This window comes from Panthera tigris, chromosome A1 (genome assembly GCF_018350195.1).
Source record: "Panthera tigris isolate Pti1 chromosome A1, P.tigris_Pti1_mat1.1, whole genome shotgun sequence".
Taxonomy (NCBI): Eukaryota; Metazoa; Chordata; class Mammalia; order Carnivora; family Felidae; genus Panthera; species Panthera tigris.
In genome coordinates, this window is record NC_056660.1 from 80816114 (window position 1) to 80838628 (window position 22515).

Here is a 22515-nt window from a genome sequence, read left to right on the forward strand (position 1 = left end):
GGCAGCTGAGAGGCCCCCACAGACACAAGGGAACCTCGGCCACTGGAGACAGAAGACGCGGGGGAGCAGAGGGGGACCCAGCTCTGGGCGGCAGGCACACGGGGCCAGTGGTGTCAGGCAGAAAAGCAGAGAAACCCGAAGGCGCTGCACCCCGCCCTGGGTGAACGGGAGACACTCCCTGAGGGGCAGGGGTGGAGGCCGGGAACTCCCCAGGGGCAGGTGCAGGGCGACACCTGAGGACAAGACAGCGGAAGGGAGATGAACCCGTGGCCACTTTCGACCCCAAAGGACAAGAAAGCCCTGACCAGCCTCATGTCATCTGAGTCCAGCTCAACTGGCCATGAAGCCTCCACGTGGCTCAACTACAGGACAGGCGGACTTGTCCCACTGCACCCGTGTGGCCAGAAGGCGCCCGCGCCGGGTGTGAGTGTCACCTGCTTCCGCTGGGGTCCGCTGCTCCTTCTATTTTTCCAGCTTTGCTGCAGCGTCACTAACACTGGAATATCTCTGAAGCGCACATCGTGCTGGTAGGGTGCACATCTACACCACGACAGGGCTCCGCATCTTGCTAATTTGCACATCCGTGGTTTCAGTTTTCTAGTCTCTGCTGTTCTCATATACAAGCTGACTCTGGCAGTCAATAAAAACAAAAACAAGATACATCAACAAACAAGAAAACGTGCTCCGCCAACATGAACTAGTTGGGGGGGGGGGGGCACCCGGCTGGCCTACTCGGTGGCGCACACGACTCTTGACCACGGGGGTCATGAGTTTGAGCCCCACGTTATACACAGAGCTTGCTTTAAAAAATAAAGATTAAAAAAACTAAGAGTCAATAGAACCAAACGTGGAGAAATGACTCAGATATTGGAATCTCAGAGCAAAACTTTAAAAAAACCATAACAAGTGTGTTTGGAACCTAGAAAACAAGGAGGCCGATGTCTATGAAGAGAGCCAAACAGAATTGCGACGCGGAACACGCGGTGTCGGAGAAGACACCGCCTGTCTGCCGCCTGTCTGCCACCTGTCTGCCGTCTGTCTGCCGTCTGTCTGCGGGCTGGCAGCGGCATGGCAGGAAATCTCTGAACTTGGGGGCACAGGCAGAAACTACCCAAACTGAAGCAGAAGGATGGTGCATTGGGGGAAGTGCCACCTGAGGGCAACATTCTCGGCCAGCACATGTGAACCTGCAGCCCCAGAGGAGACAGAATCTGAGGCATAAAAATGCCTGAAGAAATAACAGGCAAGGATATTGCAAAAATAACAGAGAACCAGAAATCCAAGAAGCTTGGCAAACTCAACGGGAGAATACAAAGAAAACCCTCCAAGGCACACGGCAAACTGCTGGAAACCAGGATGGGTTGTAAATCCTGAAAAGAGCCGCACGGGAAAGAAAAAAGGACAGTGCAACAAGGGAATCAAGGCGGAGACCTCTGCCGTCATCTGAGCTCGCGGCCGCAGGTGGAACAGCACCAGCCCACATTTCTGTCTCTGCAAAAACATCCCTCAAAACCAGAGACACGTGGGGTGGCCCCAGCACAGTAAAGGACACCTCCCACACCCCGGAGTCCACCTGTATTCTAAGCACGAAGACTCGATGCAAAGTACCTGCACTTGTCTTTCTTGTTAACACGTTCTTCGCCCCCTCCGCGGACTGCCTGACGGATGTGCCGGGCCGGGCACCCCACCATGAAGACCACTGAGCCTCTTCAGGGCACCCCCAGAATTTGCCTGTGGCAGGCTGGGTCACCAGGGTCCCCCATGGCCGGAGCAGTACAAGCCCTTCTAGAATCTTCCCCGAAGCCTCGTGCGCAGCAGCTCTGGATTCGACAGGAGACGGTGGCTCCGCGCTCACGGGCCCGGGGGCCTGACTCACGGAGCCCCCACCCCAGGCCTGCAGCCTCGGCCCCAGGAGGCTCGGCCCCCTCTCCCCAGCTCCACCCTTCCCATCCTGGCACCTGACGGAGGGAACTCACTTCTCCAGAAGGGCGGATGGGAGGCCTTCCACACCGCAGGACCTCCCCCGGCCAGGGTGGAGGCTGAGACAGGCCACCCCCAGCCTCAGCTCCCAGCAACGTCCCCGGGAGCGGGGAACCCGCAGACCCCTCTGATGACACAAGGGCACGGGCCCCAGGCTGTGGACCAGAAGGGCGAGCAGGGGCAGCCTGACGGACGAGGCCGGGCCTGCGTCCCGGGATGGACAGTGAGGCCCTGGGCTCCCAGGTGTCCCGCAGGGGTGACAGCATAGAAGTGGTGGATTTGTGTGAGGGAACGCAGCCTGAGGCTCTTGCCAGCAACGGGAACCTCTGCTCCCGGCAAGTTGCTCTGCAGGATTCCCTTGCTGCATTTTTATTAAAACCTTAAACCCAGAATAAAGGCAGAGATATACAAATTTATTTCTCCTCTTGAAGAGACACCTGGCGACACGTCCACAGAACAATGTCCATAATCACTCAGCCACATTTCCATACCATTTGACGCAATTTTCTGGAAAGGAGAGGTATATTTTCAGAGCGGGGAGATCTGTGTGTAATTTTAACCTCCCCGCCTCCCACCCGGAGCCCCGCAACACACAGGCGGCCAGGGTGTGGCCGGACCGGCCCCCCATGTCCCCGCTGGGCCCCCACGCAGGTCGTAGCTCCACGGGCCAGCCCTGCGGGCTGGGGCCGTGCTCCAAGGCTACAGTGCCTGCCAGACAGCTCTGGCCAGGACGGGTCGCCTCCTCCCCAGATTAACCAGCAGCAGAAACACCCTCCAGGGCCCTGCGCTGGGCAAGTCTGTGCCCCTGAGGCCTCGCTTTGCAGGCGTCATGCCCACAGGGGCAGCGGCCACTCCAGGGCCAGGAGTCCCAGACAGCAAGGCTCCCGAGACCCCAGGGATGGCTGACGCAGGCAGCTTAGGCCCCTCGCGCATGGCGACCACAGGTGAGGGGCCACCACACGGGCAGGCATGGGAGGGCACCCTGACGGGAAGAAATACGTGGGGGACCCAGGGATCCAGCCATCCCCTCGGAAGGCAGCAACCCTGGCCTACGAGGGCAGCACCGCAGAGATTCAGATCCCTGACCCAGGAACGAAGGTTTGGGCCACACTGCAGGCAAGACACCATCAGCCAGAGTGGTCCCCGAGAATTCAGACTGGAGGGCCAGGGTGACAGGGGCTCACCCCACTCACCACCTCCCTCTGAGCCGCCCCAGTGTGAGCAAACACATCCATGCGCTGTAACCTCAGATCTTCACCTGCGGGCACGTCACTGATCTGAAGCCCCAGATGGCACGCTCTGAAGTCCGTCACGGCCTTCCTGCCAGGCCAGGCTCCCTGAAAGCTGCTCAGCCCACGCTTGCCCACAGGGGACCCCACTGGTAACTTGGCTCAGGAACTCTCCGATGCTTTGTCAAACTTCCCCAGAACCGTGCTGCCATCTGACCCTTCCTCCAGAACTTTCTTCATCCCCACGGCCCTTTTCTGTGAGGATCCGACCTGAATCACACCTAGCCGGCCTTCCCAGCCTCCACCGAATCCCTCCCACCATGGTCTCTCTCCCAATAAAGCTCTCTCCCAGGCATCTCTCCCGATAAAGCTCTCACACAAGTAATCCCACCTTGCTGTCTGCTGCTGGGGGAACCAGCACAGGTACACAGAAAATCCAAAGAACCCATAGATAAGCTAGTACAATCAGTGGGCAATTGCTACAACAACTTAGTAAGACTTCTGGATACAAAATCAACATATAAAAGTTGCATTTCTGTGTATCAGTAACAAGTAAAAATCCTACCTTGAAGAAAATACAGGCACCCCTGGGGGCTCAGTTGGTTAAGCATCTGACTCTTGATTTGGGCTCAGGTCATGATCTCACAGTTCTCGTGGGATCAAGCCCCGTGTCAGGCTCTGTGCTGACAGCGCGGAGCCAGCTTGGGATTCTCTCTCCCTCTCTCTCTGCCCCTTCCCCCACCACCTCCCTCCCTCCCTAAACATTTTTTTTTTAATACACTACCATTTAAAAAATGAGGCCCCTAAGAATAAACCTAACAAAAGTTGTACAAAGTCATCATGGAGAAATTTATAGGATTTTGAAAGGCATTAAGACAAAAGTAAACACGGAGAGATATACTATGTTCATAGATTGGAATAAGCAATATTATAAACATGTCAACCTCTCTCCAAATTGATTTATAGACAGTACAACCCTAATCAAAACATTATTCTTTTCTGGGAACTGGACTCTAAAATTTACATGAAAGGAAAAAGGTCAGAAATAGCCAGGGGTTCCTTGAAGAAGAGTAAGAAGTTTAAAGCACTTTCCTTAAGAGATACCAATATCTACTATAAAACTATAGAAATCAAGACAGTCTCGTGTTGACGCAAGGACAGACAATTTGACCAATGGAACAAAACCATGAATATGTAGATTTCTGGCTTATGACAGAGAGAGTATTTCAGATCAGACTTCTCAATTGTTGGGACTTGGAAACTGAACAGTTATGGAAAAGAAATGAAATTGAACTCCTACCTCACACCATATGTAAAAATTCATCCCAGGTAAATTGAAAACAAAATGTGAAAGATAAAACTATTACATTTTTATCTTCCATGACTGCAGGGTTGGGAAGTATTTCTTAAACAAAATGCAGCATTTGCTAACCAAAACATTTTTATAAAACAAAGATTGACAGATGGGTCAATATTATAATTTAAAATATGAAAAAAACAATACAGGGTACCTGGGTGGCTCAGTAGGTTAAGCATCTGACTTCGGCTCAGGTCTGATCTCACAGTTCGTGAGTTCAAGCCCCGCATTGGGTTCTGTGCTGACAGCTCAGAGCCTGGAGCCTGCTTTGGATTCTGTGTCTCCCTCTCTCTCTGACCCTCTCCTGCTTACACTCTGTCTCTCTCTGTCTCTCTCTCTCTCAAAAATAAACATTAAAAAAATTTAATAAGATAAAAAGACAACACAAAGAAAGCATACCAGAAATTGAGAAAAGATGTGTGCAATATCTATAACTGACAGAAGATTCGTACATAAACTATATAAAGGGGTGCCTGGTTAAGCGTTCATTTGGGTTGGACTTCAGCTCAGGTCATGATCTCTTGGTTTGTGAGTCTGAGTCCCACATCAGGTTCCCTGCTGTCAGCGCAGAGCCAATTCATATCCTCTGTCCCCGTCTCTCTCTTTGCCCTTCCCCTGTTCATGGGCACACTCTCTCTCACAAAAATAAACAATAAAAAAATATAAAAATATAAATATCCCATAAATCAATAACAAAATGACAAGAAAACAAAACAAAACAAAACTCTCCCAAAAGTACGAAAGACAAAACCAGGCAATTCAAAAAATGGGAAAATTCAATAGCCAGCAAATACATCAAATCACATCCAACCTCATTACTAGCTAAGAAATATAAATTAAAGCCATGAGATACCATCATACTGCAGCCAGACTGGCATTAAAATCTAGTGATAATTGTAAAAGCCAAAAATTGCAAATAACCCAAACATTCATTAAGAATAAAAGGGCTGAATAAACTGTGGTACGTTCAAAAACTGGAGTGACACATAGCAGTAAGTGAACTTCAGTAACTGCTCAAGGTGTCCATTATCAACACACTTAAGTTATGGGCACCAGTATGCCCTCACACATAAAGTGTTGAATTACAGATCCCACCAACAATCTGTTATTCTTAGCAATGCAAATGCAGGTGGTAAAATTACAGGGGAAAGGGGTCAGTGACAGAGTCAGGAAAGGTCACAGGAGGCTCCCACATTGGTAGAAATGCTGTAGATTTTAAACTAGAAGGTAGGAACATGGCTTCTGGCTTTGCAGTTAATCTTTAAACTTGACATGTCATAAACATATGCAGAGATTAATTACACAGAAAAAAATCTGCATCGCCAAAAGCTGCTTCTCTTAAAAAATAGTAACTCTAAAAACGTGACAAACCAGCACTCCAGTGAAACAGCTCGTCAAAATCATCTTCTTGCCAAATGCAACGATCAATTCTCTACCAGAATCTAATTCTGCCTTTCAGCAGCATGCAAAAGAGTTGACCGCTCTTTTCCTGCAACGCTCTTCCCTCGGGTTCTGCGATACCCCAATGCTCCTGCTCAGCCTCTAAATATTGGGCATACTTGAGGCTGAGTCCTGGATCATCTTCTCTACACCCCCTTCGGGGTAACTTCACTAAAACCCATTCCTTCAAATGCTCTGTATATGCTGATGATCCCCAAATGTTTAACTCTAGCTGTGACCTCTCCTCTGAAATCCAGACTCATAAATCCAGAGTTCACTTCTCTGATGCTCTATCCTATAGCCTCTAGCTGCCTTGGCCTCCCAGGACAACCACCTCCACTGAAGTTAGAGACATTTCCATGCTCTGCCTAGGTTCCCTCTCCCTGCACTGCAGACTTTCTCCAGGAAGTAAGTTAGGGGTCACCTCAGGTTGTTTCACAAATCTCCCAGGTATCAGGGCTCTCCATTGCCAGGAGTACGTTGTCTCCATTGCAACCTGTTGTCTGGCTTCCCTGGTTGTGTTTGGTTTGGTTTGTATCAGGCAGAATACATCTGGTCTCTATTAATACATCTGGTCTCTATTATTCCATCCTGGCCAAAAATGGCAGCCCTCCCTCTTTAATAACTCTGAAAGTGCAAATTAGTACATCATAAATGTTAATAAATGTTTGGTGAATGAAGTATCTAACTTTAAAACCACTGAGTACAAAGAAGGGTGTCTCAGCAGTGAGAAAAACAAATAGCAAGATGGTAGGCTTAACCCCAACTGCACAAATAACCACATTAAAGGTAAATAGCCTAGAAATCCCAATTAAATACAGAGATTTTATATTGGATTAAAAAAACAAACATAAGTGTGGCCCAACTATATGCTGTCTACAAGATATCCACTTTATTTATTTATTTTATTTTATTTTAGAGAAAGAGAGCATGAGTGGGGGAGAAAGGCAGAGGGGGAGAGAGGTCAGAGAAAATCCTTTTTTTTTTTTTTAAAGTTTATTTATTTGAGAAAGAGCCAGAACAAGCAGGGGAGGGGCAGCAAGAAGAGACAGAAGCCCAAGCAGGCTCCGCACCATCAGTGCAGAGCCTGATGGGGGCTCAAACCTACAAACTGTTAAGATCATGACCCGAGCCAACATCAAGAGTCAAACACTTAACCAGCTACACCATCCAGGGACCCCAAGAGTGAAAGAATGTTAAGCAGGCTCCATGCCCAGCACAGACCCCAATGCGGGGCTCAATTCCACAACACTGGGATCATGACCTGAGCCTAAATCAAGAGTCAGATGATCAACTGCCTGAGCCACCCAGGTGCCCCAAAATATCCACTTTAAATATAAAGCTACACATATGCTAAATATAAAAGAATGGAAAAGATATACCATGCTAACACAAATCAAAAGAAAGCTGGAGTGGTTGTAATATAGACAAAGTATGTTTCAAAGCAAAGAGTATTACCAGAGATTGCGAGGGTCACTTTACAATGATAAAAGGGGTCCGTTCATCCAGGAATTATAACAATCCTAAATACTTATGAACCTAACAACAGAGCTTCAAAATACATAAAGCAAAAACTGAGAGAAATGCATAAGACAAATTCATGATTATAGTGAAAAGATTGCAACACCCCCTCTCTCAACAAACAACAGGAAAAGTAGACAAAAATTAGTGCAAGTGCAAAAGACTTAAGCCAACCACCTTAACCTAACGGAATTCATAGAACACCACAAAACATCAGAATAAACATCCTTTTAATGTGTACCCGGGACACTTGCCAAGATAAGCCCTCTCTAGGGTCATAAAACAAATCTCAATAAATTTAAATGGATTCACCTCAAAAAAGTATATTCTCTGACCACAGTGGGATTACATTACACATCAAAAACAGAAAGGTACCTGAAAAATCCATAACAATTTGGAAACAAAATAACAAACTTCTAAATAACCCATAGGTCAAAGAATTAACCAAAAGGGAAATTTGGAAACTATTTTAAAAGAACAAAAATGAAAGAACATATTAAAATTTGTTGAATGAAACAGAAAGATCTTAAATCAATTACCTTATCTTCCATCTCAAGGAAAGAAAACAAAAGCTCAGTAAGCAGAAGAAATAACAAAGATCAGAGTAGAAATCAGTAAAATATAAAGCAGAAAACAATGGGGGGAAATCAATGGCAACAAAAGCTGCTCATCTGAGAAGATGAAACTGATTAATCTCTAGCCAGATACGTGGGGAGGAGACACAAGCCTCCCATGCAGAAGAAATTTCAAATAATTTTTGTAGATACTCTCCCCTCAAAGGAGGGAGAGCAAAGCCCCTCTCCGCTAAGTGTGGGTTGCACCAGCGACCTCCCCCTAAAGGGCATAGGATGAAAAAGAGGGTAAAGGGGTAACTTCGCAGGGAAGGATGCCATCTCAGGCAGGCGACCAGGGTCGGCACCCACAGTGATAAGCCATGTAGACAGTGTGCACCCTGGATTCCCTGAGAGCAGAAGGGCACTTCTGGGGTCTTCCTCCCTGAATTCATAATCTCAGTCTAACCATACGACATCAGACAAAACCCAATTGAGGGACATTCTATAAAATATCTGACCAGTACTCTTAAAACTGGATAACAGAAAAACAAGAAAAACCTGAGAAAAATGTCACAACCAAAAGGAGCCTAAGGAGACAAGACAACCAAATGTCATGTGATGCCCAGAACGGACAGAGGTCCTGAATGGACAGGTGCTCGTTATGGACAGGTGTCCTGAATAGAACAGAAAAAACATCCAGCAGAAACATACAGGAGATGCATAGGTAATTTATAGTTTTCTAGTAGCAATGTTTAAAATGTAAAAAAAAAAAAAAAAAAGAAAAGAAAAGAAAAAACTGGCAAAATTAATTTTAATATATTTTATTTAAGCAAACATATACAAAATATCACTTCAACATGTAACTGTATGAAAAAATATTGAGCTATTTTACATTCCTTTTTTCATACTAAATATTTGGGATTTGCAGTGTATTTTACACTTACACACATCTCAGTGCAGAGTAGGCACTTTTCAAGTGCTCAACACCTGTGATGGACAGGCAGATCTAAATTAATAGCTACAATCTAAAGTTGACAGCAATTGGAAACTACTATAATCACGGTGAGGACTCTTGGTTAATTGCAGGCTAATACACAGATATCGCTTCCTCTGACAAGTTTCAATTTGTGGTTAAAATGACAGCAAAAAAGCAGTAGCAGCTTTGCTAGGATTCTCTACATACTCATTTGTCCAGTCTTTTCCCTGAAACTATACCTGTGGGAGACTCTGTCCACACCACGGACAGAAATAAAAATCTCTATGCTGACAAGCACAGAGCCTGGGGGGTACTTAAGTCTTTTAAAAAGGCCTAAACAGGGAGAATCTATTTATAAATCACCTACATGATAAAAGACTTACATCCAGATATATATATAAAGAATTCTCAAAACTCTGTAAGAAAACAACGAACCCAATAAAACATGGGAAAATATCTTGACAGACACAATTTCACGGCAGATGAGCCTATGGAAACACACTCGGTGTCATTAGACCCCAGAGACACGCAAGTTAAAAGCACAGTTAAAGGCCAGCACACACCCGTGAGAACATCTGAACTTAAGAGGCTGTTCCTCCTGCAGCGTGGACAAGGATGCGAGGACACTGGAGCTCTGGCTCATGGGCCCTGCCTTGCCGGCCAGGCCCTGAGACATGAGATGTAAACATGTGAGGTGTGGACGGCTAGCCGTGCCCTGTCCTAGCCACCAGGACGTGAAGGACGTGAAGGACGTGAAGGACGTGAAGGATGTGAAGGACGTGAAGGACGTGAAGGACGTGAAGGCCTTTATCCACAGACTCCGCCACAGCTGTTCACAGCAGCTTTACTTACAACAAATGCTGGAAACAAGGTAAATGGTCAACAGGTGAATGTGTTTCCTTGTGTGATGGGAGTTAAAAGCTCTCAGCTTAAAATTTTTTCCCAGTGGTTTGCCCCAAACCATTCCACGTACCCGAAGTAACCCTTCATACACTCTAAAGACCCACAAGTTCTCGTCTGTGGGTGTCTCTTTCTGTTCTTGTGTCCTACTACTTTTACATAGTAGCATTACGTTTTTTGATAACATGGTTTGACAAATCTGTGTATCTATTATTCTTCCTTTTCAGAAACTAACAACTGAGAAAAAAGCAAACTTCCCAGAAATTTTGAACTGTAACTATATCCACAGTCAGAATAAGACAATCACAGCCTGGTTAGGAACTAATGAAACAGAAAATGCACTCCATGAAAGCCTGTGATGTAATGCAAAGCGAGAATGATTCAGTCACAAACACAATGAGAAAAAGAAATTCCATATGTTTTCAATTCAGGAAAAAAAAAAAAACAAAAGAGGAAGAGGAACATACTAAATACAGAATAGTAATTTAAAAACAAAGCAAAAAATGGCATCTATGCATAGTCAAATGATAATATCAAGAGATAATTCCTGAAAGACAGAGCCATGATCACACTGGGAAGGTGACCAGAAAGAAAAAAGAAAGCACGAATACGTAATACCGGGAACTAAGGAGCTAGAACTCAAACGTGAGTATTTCAATTACCATAAAGGCATCTACTTAATCATTAATGCCAACAAACTTGACAGCCTAAATGAAAACACGTGATTTCCTAGAAAGAAAAAGGAACCTGGAATTCAGAACCACAGTAGACTAGGAAAAAAGGCTGTTTATGACACACCCACCAAGACGTGTCCAGTGATGACACTGCTGAAACTGAGCAGGGTCCTTGGGAGGAATAATCACGACTTCAGGACCACAATCTTCTGACACAGCCAGAGCATCCGGCATCTTCTCTCCACCAGGTCAGAGTCTAACAGACCCAAGCGACTCCACCCAAGTCACCAACACACAAGGGAGCACCTCCGCCTTTTACGTAGGCGCTGCCCTCCCTTGATTACACCTCCATACATCTGCAAATACTGCCGTTCCTGAAGCGTAAGTTCCTCCGTGCTGTTCGGCACCCCTCATCCACTTACATGCGCACGAGCAGGGTGGTGAGTCCCTCTCGCCCACCGAGGCCCAGACGGCCATGCTCAGCTCTACACAGGTCTGCCGGGAAGCCCGGTGGGAGGCCTGTCCTCCCTGCTTGCGGCCACAGCGTCCACACCAACGTTCCCAGCGCTGAGGAGCCGTGCTCACGGGGAGGCCACTAGCCCGCCAGCTCCTTGTCCTCAGACCTCGGGTGCTGGTTTTTGGGAACACTCGTCCCTTCACGTAGACTTTGTGCCTCGTGACTCACTCTGAGTATGACTGTGCCTATTTGATACAAGTGCTTTTTTCCGAGTCAGATTTTCACGTTGGCTGTCCCATGGTGTCCCGTAAAGCCAGGACACGTTCTCCATAGGGCTGGGAGAGTTCCCTTGGTACAAATGTGTACGCATGAAGGAAAGGTGCCCCCTGCCCCAGCTTGTCAAACCTGCTATAACCCAACAGGACTCAAGAGAGGCAAGTCCTGAGTGGAGACAAGCCGTGCCTGCAGCCTGGCACCTGACCTGAGCTGGGCGGTAAGAGGCGTCCCCAGTGACAGGAAAGCTGGGCTGGGCTCCCCGGAGCTGCCCGGGGCGAAAGGCGTCAGCACACCAGACACAGGAGCTCCGTTCATCAAGAATGTGCCCAGAGCCTGACTGGACGCACACAGTTCTGTCCGATCTACACGACAGGCCTGAAAGGTCAGCACCATTACCGTTCTCCGGGTGAAGCAGCAGTGGCCCTCCCAGAGCCACGCCAGGTACCTGCCTCCAGGGACGACTCACCGCTCCAGCGGGCTCTCCCACCTCAACCACCCTGTGGGGAGCCCCGACTCATCACTGAGGAGACCAGCTCTGTGACAGGTCTGCCGGGTAACAGGACGTCCCCAGTGGGGTCTGAAACAACCTGGACCGCCAGCCCCCCTGTGGTTGCCACCTCCACGGTTCTGTCCAGGGACCGCCCCCACCCCGGGGGAGGCCCCTCAGAAAGCACCTCCATAACCCACTCGTCACTTCCTCCTAAGCTCAAACGGAGTTTTAGTTCCCAAATCTGGATTAGCATTTTCCAGAGTGGCTCCTACGGAAGATTAGAGGAGAAATGCTTTAAATAAAATAAAAACAGGTTCCGAGGTCAACAATCTTAGGGAAATTTCTCTGGGAGATACAGGTAACCTCTGCTTTTCAAAAGCCCCCATCACGCCACTTGGCTTTCACAAAAGCCCCACATCAGTGCCTGTCTGGAGAGGATCTTCCAGAGCATTCAGGGCTGGCTTTGCAGCCCAGCACCCTCGGGGGACTGCGCTCCCATCGCTCTGCTCAGCAGCCAGCCGGAGTTCTGCACTGCGCCTGCTGGCACCCGGGCGTTCTCTCGATCCTGTGCCTCTTCCAGCAAGATGCACCCCGAGAAAAGCCTAAAAGGTCGCTTTGGGGCGGGGGGGCAGGGGGGCGCACGCAGACACTCCTCCATACACGTCACAGCGGACTGCTACTTTGCTCTCCTCCGACTCGGCTTATGGAAGTCCTCATGGGAGGACCACTCTGGACACGGCACTCCCTCGCTCCTGGGAAGTGTTCCGGGACAAAACCCTGCTCCAAACTCCAATTTTACAAACTTTTAACCTAAACTACGCTGCTCTCCTACAACGTTCAGATGCACTCTGCAGAGTGGGGACCCCCCAAGCGCCCTGGGGAACTGGGTGGGACAGCAGAGCGAGCTATGAGGGCAGTGCCAGCCCTGAGAAGTGGCCGCCCCCCTCTGCACCAAAGGGCACACGGGCTGCGTCCTAGGTGTCACCCTCATCCCCACGTGTGCCCTGCCACCTGGCGAGGGACCAGCTCTCCTCACAGCTGCTCCATTCAGGGAGGAACCGATACAGCTGAAAGACCGCTTTTAATTTTCTAAGTTTCACTTATGCAACATAATAAAGGCGGATTTATGTGACTTGATGACGTTTTTACAAAAAACAGTTCCCCACACCTGGTCAGTATATAAATATTTACAATGAAAAAATAGGCAAGGGAAAAGGAAGCCTTCCGTATTCATGTCAGTTTCTTTAAAATGCTCATCAGAATTTGAAAATAAAATAGTTCGTTCACTCTCTAGTCTCTATTTACATCGTCCCGACGGCTGAGGAAATCTGGGCTTGAGGGTGGCTGTTCAGATCACCGGGACGTCCTACACTATTTTAGAGTAGTTATCTGAAAGAGTAAATTAAATATAAAAATGTAAACTTTGAAAGAAGGATAAACGTGTAAAGGTTCTTACAGAAGTTGACATTTTACACACTACAGACCAAAATAAAATGCTCTGTATATTTTCTTAGCAGGGACATTCTGTTTCAATTGAACTTGATCATATAACAAAAATTGCCTCTAAGGAGGAGGTTAAAAAAATAGCAAGAACAAAATTACCATCTTAAGTGATAAACATCCATTTGCTCTAATTTTCTCTAAAAGCAACAGGGATTTCTCAAAAAGTGACAAATATAAATTATATCATGGAGAGCTTAAGAAGCCTCAACGAAGTATGGTATCTCGTAAATACGAAGACGTTAAAAAACAAACGAGTAGTGCAAACGGGCCTATGTAACTCGGTGACGTTACAAATACATCCACTCCGTGTGTGACGACAAGATTTGGATGTGACAGATGCCGTGCCCCCAGGAGCTTCAGGGGCTCGTGGGCAGCACGCCGGCGGCCTCACGGGTTCGCACGCGTGTTCACCTCGACCTGCAGTCCCCGGTGCAGGCGGCGCCGGGGGATACGGGAGGGCTCACGCGTGAGAGCCACGTCGCCCGCGGGAGCCCAGGGACACCCGCAGCCTTGGCTCTCGGGCCTCGTAGTGCTCGTTGAAGTCCAGCCTGAAGCTCAGGAAGCGCAGGCTCTCGTCGGAGCTGGTCGTCAGCAGCACCAGGAACTGCTGCACCACACCCTGGGGACAGGAAAGGAACAGGAACGTCAGCGGGGGCTCGCCCCTGTGGCTCAGTGGGCTGGGGTTTCTGTCCACACCCACGGTCCTACACAAACCCCCACTGCGGCAGGCAGGGTGTGGGGAGGAGATGCCCGTGGGCACAGATACAAATGCGCTATCAATCGATTTTATTTAAAAGAACCAACACGTTTCCCTTTCTGCCCTAAGTTCTGTAAGAATATGCAAAGCAGTGAAGCTTCTGATGTTCAAACAGCCTATTCTTTTTATTATGTTTAACCTTACGCTCTTAGAAATGTACCCTTCTTTTTGATGTTTACTTATTTCTGAGACAGAGACAGAAAGAGAGAGAGACAGAGCATGAGCAGGGGAGGGGCAGAGGGAGAGGGAGACACGGAATCCGAAGCAGGCTCCAGGCTCCAAGCTATCAGCACAGAGCCCGAGGTGGGGCTCAAACTCAAGAACTGTGAGATCATGACCTGAGCCGAAGGCAGACACTTAACCGACTGAGTCCCCCAGGAGCCACTTTTTATTTTAAATACAAAACCCAGAGTTACATTTTCATCTTTCCCTTGAGTTATGAAGAGGCCTGAATCATAAAGCCCTCACAGGAAAGCACAAGGCAAACATGAGGAAGGACCTGCCTCTAAGGCACGACCATTGGCTCCCAGGCCGAATCTCCTTCCTGAAGATTCACAGGCAGAGTGTGGAGCGTCACCTCTTTATCGAGGGGCTTTGTAAACGTGAGGGGACATGACTGTCCTCAAACCTTCAGACGGCAAAACCCAGCTGCTTCTCTGCAGGGCGGAGTCACTTAGGAGCACAAACCCCACCATCGGGTTCCTGAGTCACAGCCAGCAGGCGTGTGTCCGTCAAGCAGGTGAGGTTTGTCCCCACGCCTGCAGACCCGCAGGAGGTCTCATGTGCAGAGAAGTCCTCGCTGAAACACCACATGCCACAGTCCTCCCAAACCCCAACAGCACCTCAGTCCCTGTCCTTGCTCCTGGGGACTTGGGCATGTGACACCAAGGGACACACACCTGAGCTGGTGCACAGCAGGGCGCTGTGGACACCCGTGTCATTCTGGGAAACAGAGGGCTTCAGAGACAGTCTCTAAGCAATTCTATCACAAAAATATAAACAGTGGCTCCTTGCTGGGCAACAAAACAAACGTGTGAAGGTCACTACAGGGACATGTGAAGGACAGGTCTGTGCTCAGGCTGGGGACTCCAGTCATGGCTCAAAAGCAGAACATGATGGTGGCTGTTGATGCCCTGCTGTTTCCATAATTCAGAGAACAGAAGAGGACTTTTCTGTTAAGGGAAAAGAAATCCCAATGGCCATGATTTAGAAAGAAGATTAAGACTGTAATTTCAGTAAAACTGGGATTATACAGATTAAGATTCCTTCTCAAAAATGTATTAACTCTCTCAGGAAATATGTAATCACCCCTATCTCTTTGAGAAACAAGCATAGGGACAGACGTTTTCAAGATTTCTCTGCAGCAGATACACAACTCTCTTAATAGTAGCAGTGCACCTGCAGGCTCAGTCAGTTCACTGTCCGACTCTTGATCTCAGCTCAGGTCATGATTCCAGGGTGGTGGGATAGAGCCCCATGTTGGGCTCTGTGCTGAGTGTGGAGCCTGCTTGAGATTCTCTCTCTCTCTCTCTCTCTCTCTCTCTCTCTCTCTCTCTCTTTCTTTCTCTCTCTCTCTCTCCCTCTCCCCTGCTTGTGCTCTCTCTCCAAAATTAAAAAAAAATTTTTGAATTAAAAAAAATAATACGGAGCTGACCATTAGGTATCCATTTTTTTTTAAGTTTATTCATTCATTTTCAGAGAGAGAGTGAGTACGAGCAGGGGAGGGACAGAGAGAAAGGGAGAGAGAGAATCCCAAGCAGGCACCATGCTGGCAGTGCAGAGCCTGACGTGGGGCTTGAACCCATAAACCGTGAGATCGTGACCCGGGCCAAAATCAATATTCGGACACTCAACAGACTGAGCCCCCCAGGTGCCCGTAGATGTCCATTTTAAAAAAAAAAAAATTTTTTTTTAACGTTTATTTATTTTTGAGACAGAGAGAGACAGAGCATGAATGGGGGAGGGTCAGAGAGAGGGAGACACAGAAACAGGCTCCAGGCTCTGAGCTGTCAGCACAGAGCCCGACGCGGGGCTCAAACTCACGGACCGCGAGATCATGACCTGAGCTGAAGTCAGCCGTTTAACCGACTGAGCCACCCAGGCGCCCCTAGATGTCCATTTTTAAGAAATGTGCATACATGCTATTTCTGCACACGGAGGTAAAGTAGGTATTTCATTATGAAAACAGTATCCGGTGAAGATACTTTTGCACTGAACACAACCCCATCATCGTTAGGACATATTTTCAACAAACACGCAACAGTCACTAACGTCAGAGGAAGACACTTGGGAAAGGGACAAAGTCTTTCCCCGCCCACGTCACACGGAAGACCGCCATCAGAAGTGTGAGGACACGGGAAGAAACTAGATGCCATGAACAGGTGGCACCTTCGTGTGAAATCCTGAACCACGTGGAGACATTAGCACACAAATATGTAATTTTCAAAGGTTTTAACGTCAATGCTCGATTTGTCTTCCTTATTAGTTACCGGCAACCAAATGTAAAAATTCTTCACAAAATCTTTTCACCTGTATCTCCATCACTAAAATCACACTGAGAACAGATGGAACCAGAAGGCAAAACCACCACAGGCATAAAAGGCAGAGCCCATGAACTCTGGGCCTCGGCGTCTCTCTCAGCCTCCCGGGGCTGTGTGCCGAGTTCAGCGCCCGCTGCCCTGCGCGCCCGGCTCCTCCACAGCCCCCCGCACGCCCGCGGCGCCCTCCGGCCTCACCCCGGCCCTCCCAGAGCCCCCGCCCACCACCGACACCACCGGAACCCTCCCAGGCCAACATCGGGGGTGAGCCCAGGGTCCCTGGGAAGGTCACAGCCAAGACTGGGCACCACCCTGGGTGGAGGGTGGACCGAAAGGACTGTGTTCTAACTATTCTGATGGCAACGGTCTACTGCAGGAACACACCAGTGTGGTCCGGGCCCTGCCAGCACCTGGTAGAAATGGGCCAGTATCCGCAGCTGCGAGCACATTTTCGGGATAGATTCTCGAAACTCTTGAATCCTCCTGTTCTCCTCCTCCTCCTCTGCTGCCGTCACTCCCCACCGGCCCTAAAGAATGGGAAGGACCAGATGAAATTAAAATATGGGTGCAAGAAGCCGCCAGGGAGGACGGGGCTAGAAGGGGAGGGCGGGGAGAGGCGTGCTTCCCGCGTCCTTGTGCTGCCGCTGAGCACATTTTCCATCAGCACACATGGGCACAGAGAACGCCCTCACTCTTAGTGACTACGGTTTTACAGTGCGTACGTAGCACATGACACTTCCGATAATTCGTCAAGCCAAGCAGCCTCTCGCGCCGAGCAATGCACCGGTCCATCACTGCGCGCTTTCTCGGCACAGATAGCACGCACAAAGGGGGGCCGACTGGCCCAAAGTGGGAGCCCGTGAGCCCTTGACGGTGGTGGGAACGCCTCTTGCTACTTCTCCTAAGCATGCCGGCTCTTTCTGCACTGGAAATAGACCTACTTCTGGTTCTAAGAGACTGTTCTCTATGGGCGGTGAGTCTAACTAAAGGGCTTTGCAGCCGGCCTGCACAGAAGTAGTGTAGGAACGCAGTTTATCAGTGGGAACGCATCCTGGTAAGACAACGATGAAACACTGGTTTCTCCTATAGCTGTTCTGTGTCCTCTGGAAGCTTTAGCACGTCACCCTTCCTGTTCAGACTCAGCCCACCGTGCTGCCTGTGGGTGTGAGGCAGGGCCAAGCTACAGCTGCCTGACTCCACCTACTGACGACCTATTGCCCACTGTCCTCAGTCGGGAACTGACGGTCCCAGGAGGCGTAGGGCCGTTTCTGGATGTCTCTCTGCTCACAACTGCCCGTGGTGGCGCCAATGACGTCCTGCTCCCTGCCGTGTTTTCACAGCTAAGTCCCGAGTGCTCAGGTTACTCAACGTCTCTTCTCTGCACACCATGCCCTACATATTTCCACATCAACTGTAGAGTTGGTTTATCATTTCTTACCAAAAGAAAAAAAAGTATGAAGGCCCACAAAAATCCCAGAACTGCTGGGATCAGAACCGGGATGGAACTGAGTCGGTTCTCCAATCCACGAATACAACATATTCCACTTAGGGGCCCTTTACGATCTCTGTGACGCAGCAGTTCGCAGACCTTGTTTGCCAAGGGCCAGGGGGCACACAGCGTGGGGTCTGTGGGCCGCCAGGCCGACACCATCACAATGCTGCCACCAGCCTATGCGGGCAGCCACGGACGGCTGCTCCAACACAACTCCATCTGCGGGAACACTCAGGAGGCCGGGCCCCCGTCTTCGTGCACAGTCTCTTGAACACCACAATGACCCTAGGTCCAAGTGACTGCTTCTGCAGTTATTTTGCCCACTGGATTTAAATAATTTCTCCGAGACAGTTCGAGCTTTCAGCTGTCCTATGGTTATCCCCAAGCACATCTGAACGAAACACACCGAATAGTCCTGACTCATTATGTAGATGCGTTCCACTCCGGTGCTGATGGCTTACAGTCTGGAGAGAGAACGTTCAACTCCCACACAACTGGCCACCCCGCTACTACAAGAATGTGAAAATCCCAAGGACTGATTTTTGCAGATTTTATATAGTTTAGTAATTCTCGAGAAGGGCAGATTCTGCGGGGCTGTGGGCAGCTTTACAAATCACAACAGTAACTGGCTTTTACTGAATGCTTCCTAAACGCTAAGTCACTGGCATGCATGACACACGCCGACAGGTCACCACGGGGTCTTACTTAACGTCACTCCCCTTTCACAGACAAGGAGACCTGCCCTGGAGAAGTCAAGCCACCCAGAAGGACGCCACCAGCGAGCACGGCCAGGGTGGAGTCTTTGGTCGGTCTGGCACCCGGGCGTGCCCGCACACGGGCCAGGTGGCATTTCGGGGTCACACACACACCCCCATCTTGGCGACAGTAGTGAAGCAGGCCTCTTCCTGTTCCCAGAAATCCTGAGGGGACGGCATGTGCTCTAAGTGGTTGTGAGTTTTCCACGTTAAATAGGGTCCTAACACAAATTTTAAGGAAACAGTTAAAAATAAAACTAATCAAACTGTGTCAACTGAAAAATTTGTCACTCAAGAAGAAGCACCTTGAAAAGGTAAAAAATTATACAGATTATATCAGATACAAGAAGTCTCCTGAACACCCCAACTTGCTCAATAAATCTTCACAATCCAAGGTCACGGAGGACACAAACATACCTTAGGGAGGTCACTGAAAACAGCCACAAGTGCACAACTTAAGTTCCCACGTGGACACACACAGCCACCAGCTCCAGGGGACAGGTGACACAGAGCTGGGCACCGTTTGCAGAGATGTCAGCACCTCCCTCATGGGATTCCCGCGGGTGCTGTCTTCATTTATTTTCAAGACAGGATGACAGCAATGGTGACCGGTCCCCTGGAGCAGTCAGCACCGCCTCAGGACTCCGCACGCAGGTGTGCGCACGGCGTCAGTCGAACATTTCAGCAGGGAAGTTACCTGACGTATTCGTGACTATGGTGGCAATAAGCTCATTTTTAAACCTGGTAAAACCCCCGGTGTCACAGCCATACCTCGACTTCATTCTGTTTCTTTTTCTCCTCAAACTGTAATCGTCTCTGTAACTCTTCCAGAGCCGCTCTGTATATCGCGTCTTGAGTGTTCTGAAGTTCGATGATCTGATCAAACACGGCTCTTAGTTGATTTAAAAGTGCCTGAGGACAGGAGACAAAGATTTTTCTTTTAACGACTAGAGCCCCAACATGCTCATTCCGAAGTTGTTCCAAAGAACATGGACGAATAGTAAAAAGGCACGAAAAAACAAGATACCAACTCACACCCTCAAAGGGCTCTGCCTGTCCACTCGCGCGTACTGAGCACGCACCATGCGGCACAGGGTCCCGTGTCACCCACACCCTCAGAGCACATCACAGGCCACAGCGCAGCCCCAGGAGCAGAGATACTGCGAGGGCAGAAAGGAACAGGAAAGCAATTCCATTTTCTCCACCCTTTGGAGCCACACACACCCAGACCAGACATGGGAGACATGAGAAAAGAGGTTCTTAATGAAATAAAAGAAGAAACAGATTTCAGCACAGTTTTTAAAAATCAGCTCACAGCAGGCACACGCGGACGGTCCCACACTGGAAGCCACCAGTGTTTGGGCCCAGCGTCTCCACACTGCACGGCGCCCTCCACAGGTACCTACGAGATTTCAGGTGGGCTTCCTCCTAGTGTGGCCCCGAAACAGAGCTCAGCAAACATCATTTAGGTAGAAGTCAAAGACACATCCGTGCAAAATGCCACATATGCATCCAAGGTCCAACAGCAAACACAAAGACAACTGGGCCAACGGTGGGGATGCCAGGGGTACAGGAGGGTGGGATGTGAAACCCAATAAACACGACAAGTCTTTCATGGACGGACAACGGCGCCCCACGACTGAAGAGGGGCGTCTACTCGATCCTCCGCCAGCTTAGAGTTTTAAAAAACCCATTAACAATTTGAGAGGAAGAAAATCTTGAAATCACAGGAAAAAAATCACGTTAAAACGTAACAGCCACTCATGATTTATCCAAAGCATCTAAGCAAACTAGGACTCAAGGACCCTCTGTAATCTGATAAAGGTCCTGGGAGATCTCCTGGTGACATTGCAGTCAGGGGTGAAAGAAGAAAATGTGTCTTCCATGTCGGGGATGTGGCATGCATGCTCCTGGTTGACCCAGCTAACATCCTAAGTCAAAAGAGCCAAACATACCCTGTGGAAAGGAAGAAACAAAATGGTTTTCCCTATAAAAATGGGACCTACGTGGATCTAGAAACTACTAGGATAAAAAAGCAGACAAAAGAGCAAAATGAAATCGACAGCATCCCTACAGACCAGCCAAACCGCACACACATACTAAAGGCCTACAAGAGATGTGCAGAATGTTATGGGACAAGATGGTGTGACTTTACGGAGAAGCAGAGGAGAAGCCCAGAAAGCAGAGGGGCTCCAAGCTCACGGGCGGGCGGAAGCAGTGAGGCTGATAGGCCCAGCCTACCGCTGCTGGAGAAGGAGCTCGGGTTGGTGAGGACATGTGTGAGGCCACCGTCCCGGCGCTGTCCACGGGACTCACTGCACCCACTCAGACACGCCCCCGCACGGGGCCACTAACTGCTGGGCATGAACCTCACTACCTTGTAGCTGCCCCCAGGGTGAGGACGCCAGGACCCGCAGCAGACACCAGGCTTACCATAAGGCTGCTTGTTCTCTTGCTTAATAACAAGAAAGCAAAACAAAAGATGGACGTGGGCTAATTCTTTTGTTTTTAAGAAAGATGTATTCGCTACTTAGGAGTGGTTAACTACTGTACGAGGTGACGGAATGCTCTTTCTTCACTCAGGGTGCGAGGAGGACTCTGTCAGCAGTATGCCCACATGGCACGGCCGCGACCGTGTGTTCTGGGCCACCATCAGTCGGCAGCAGTCAGGTGGGGTTCAGGACCTTCCTTGGCAATGCAGAGGCGAGGATCATGTGTGTGCACACCCGCAGGATGATGCAGTATCAGAAAGCCTTACTTCTGACTAAGAGAGACACCAAAAATACACTGAATTTTCGTAACAGATTGCTTGAATCTATTCTAGATTGGGTTCCTTAAAAAACAAGACCTCTAGTGATTATTTTAAATCATTAAATTCAAAGTAAAACTAGGAGTGCCTAAGTGGCTCAGTCAGTTAAGCGTCCCACTCTGGCTCAGGTCATGATCTCACGGTTCATGGGTTCAAGCCCCGCATCGGGCTCCATGCTGACAGTTCAGAGCCTGGAGCCTGCTTCTGATTCTGTGTCTCCCTCTCTCTCTGCCCCTCCCCTGCTCGTGCTCTGTCTCTCTCTCTCTCAAAAATAAATTTAAAAAGAAAAAAATTAAAAACAACATTTTAAAGTAAAACCATCAGCAAAGGGGCCATTTCAAAAATGGACATTAAGTCTTTAGCGTACTGACTTCTTCACTGAAGGAGACATAGGACCAACTCACATGTGAACTTTCCACGACCACGAGAAAGTATGTTACAGGTAAAACATTTTCTGCTTGGATTCTGCTCACGTCAGTGGGAATCTTCTGGAGGCAAGAGGTGTGACTGTTGCGTACGCGACTGTCCTGTGTGGCTGAAACCACACGCGGTCGGCCGCTGACTGCTCCTCACTCCCCACGTAGACTGAGGTCAGCGTGGGTGTAACCCTCAGGAGCTCACGCATTACACCTGCCCGAGCTCGATCTCTGTAACACACACAGAATGGCTCTGAACCATTCTGGACCTGACTTACACACAGGTCACTATCCGTCGCGCATCAGGCACCAACGCGATGGATGGTTTCCATCAATTATACCATTTACCCCCCACAGACCTATGTGAGAGAGACGAGCGTCACGCCCGCTTG

General features: G+C 49.0%; 1 protein-coding gene across 8 annotated transcripts in view; it reads right to left on the bottom strand.

The window, feature by feature from the left end:
- The window catches only part of TUBGCP3 (tubulin gamma complex associated protein 3), an 85193-nt gene that overhangs the window by 1103 nt on the left and 61575 nt on the right, over positions 1–22515 (bottom strand). For 4 of the 8 annotated variants that reach the window (XM_042980366.1, XM_042980375.1, XM_042980339.1 and 1 more), the window contains 3 exons: positions 19670–19810; positions 17062–17178; positions 8887–13976 (listed from right to left, as the gene is read on the bottom strand). In XM_042980366.1, the coding sequence (XP_042836300.1) occupies positions 13818–13976; positions 17062–17178; positions 19670–19810 (417 nt within the window). In that variant the 3' untranslated portion in view covers positions 8887–13817. Of the gene's footprint in view, positions 1–424; positions 631–8886; positions 13977–17000; positions 17179–19669; positions 19811–22515 lie in introns of those variants that run through there. The other 4 variants (XR_006215426.1, XM_042980344.1, XM_042980382.1 and 1 more) reach the window with 4 other exon arrangements.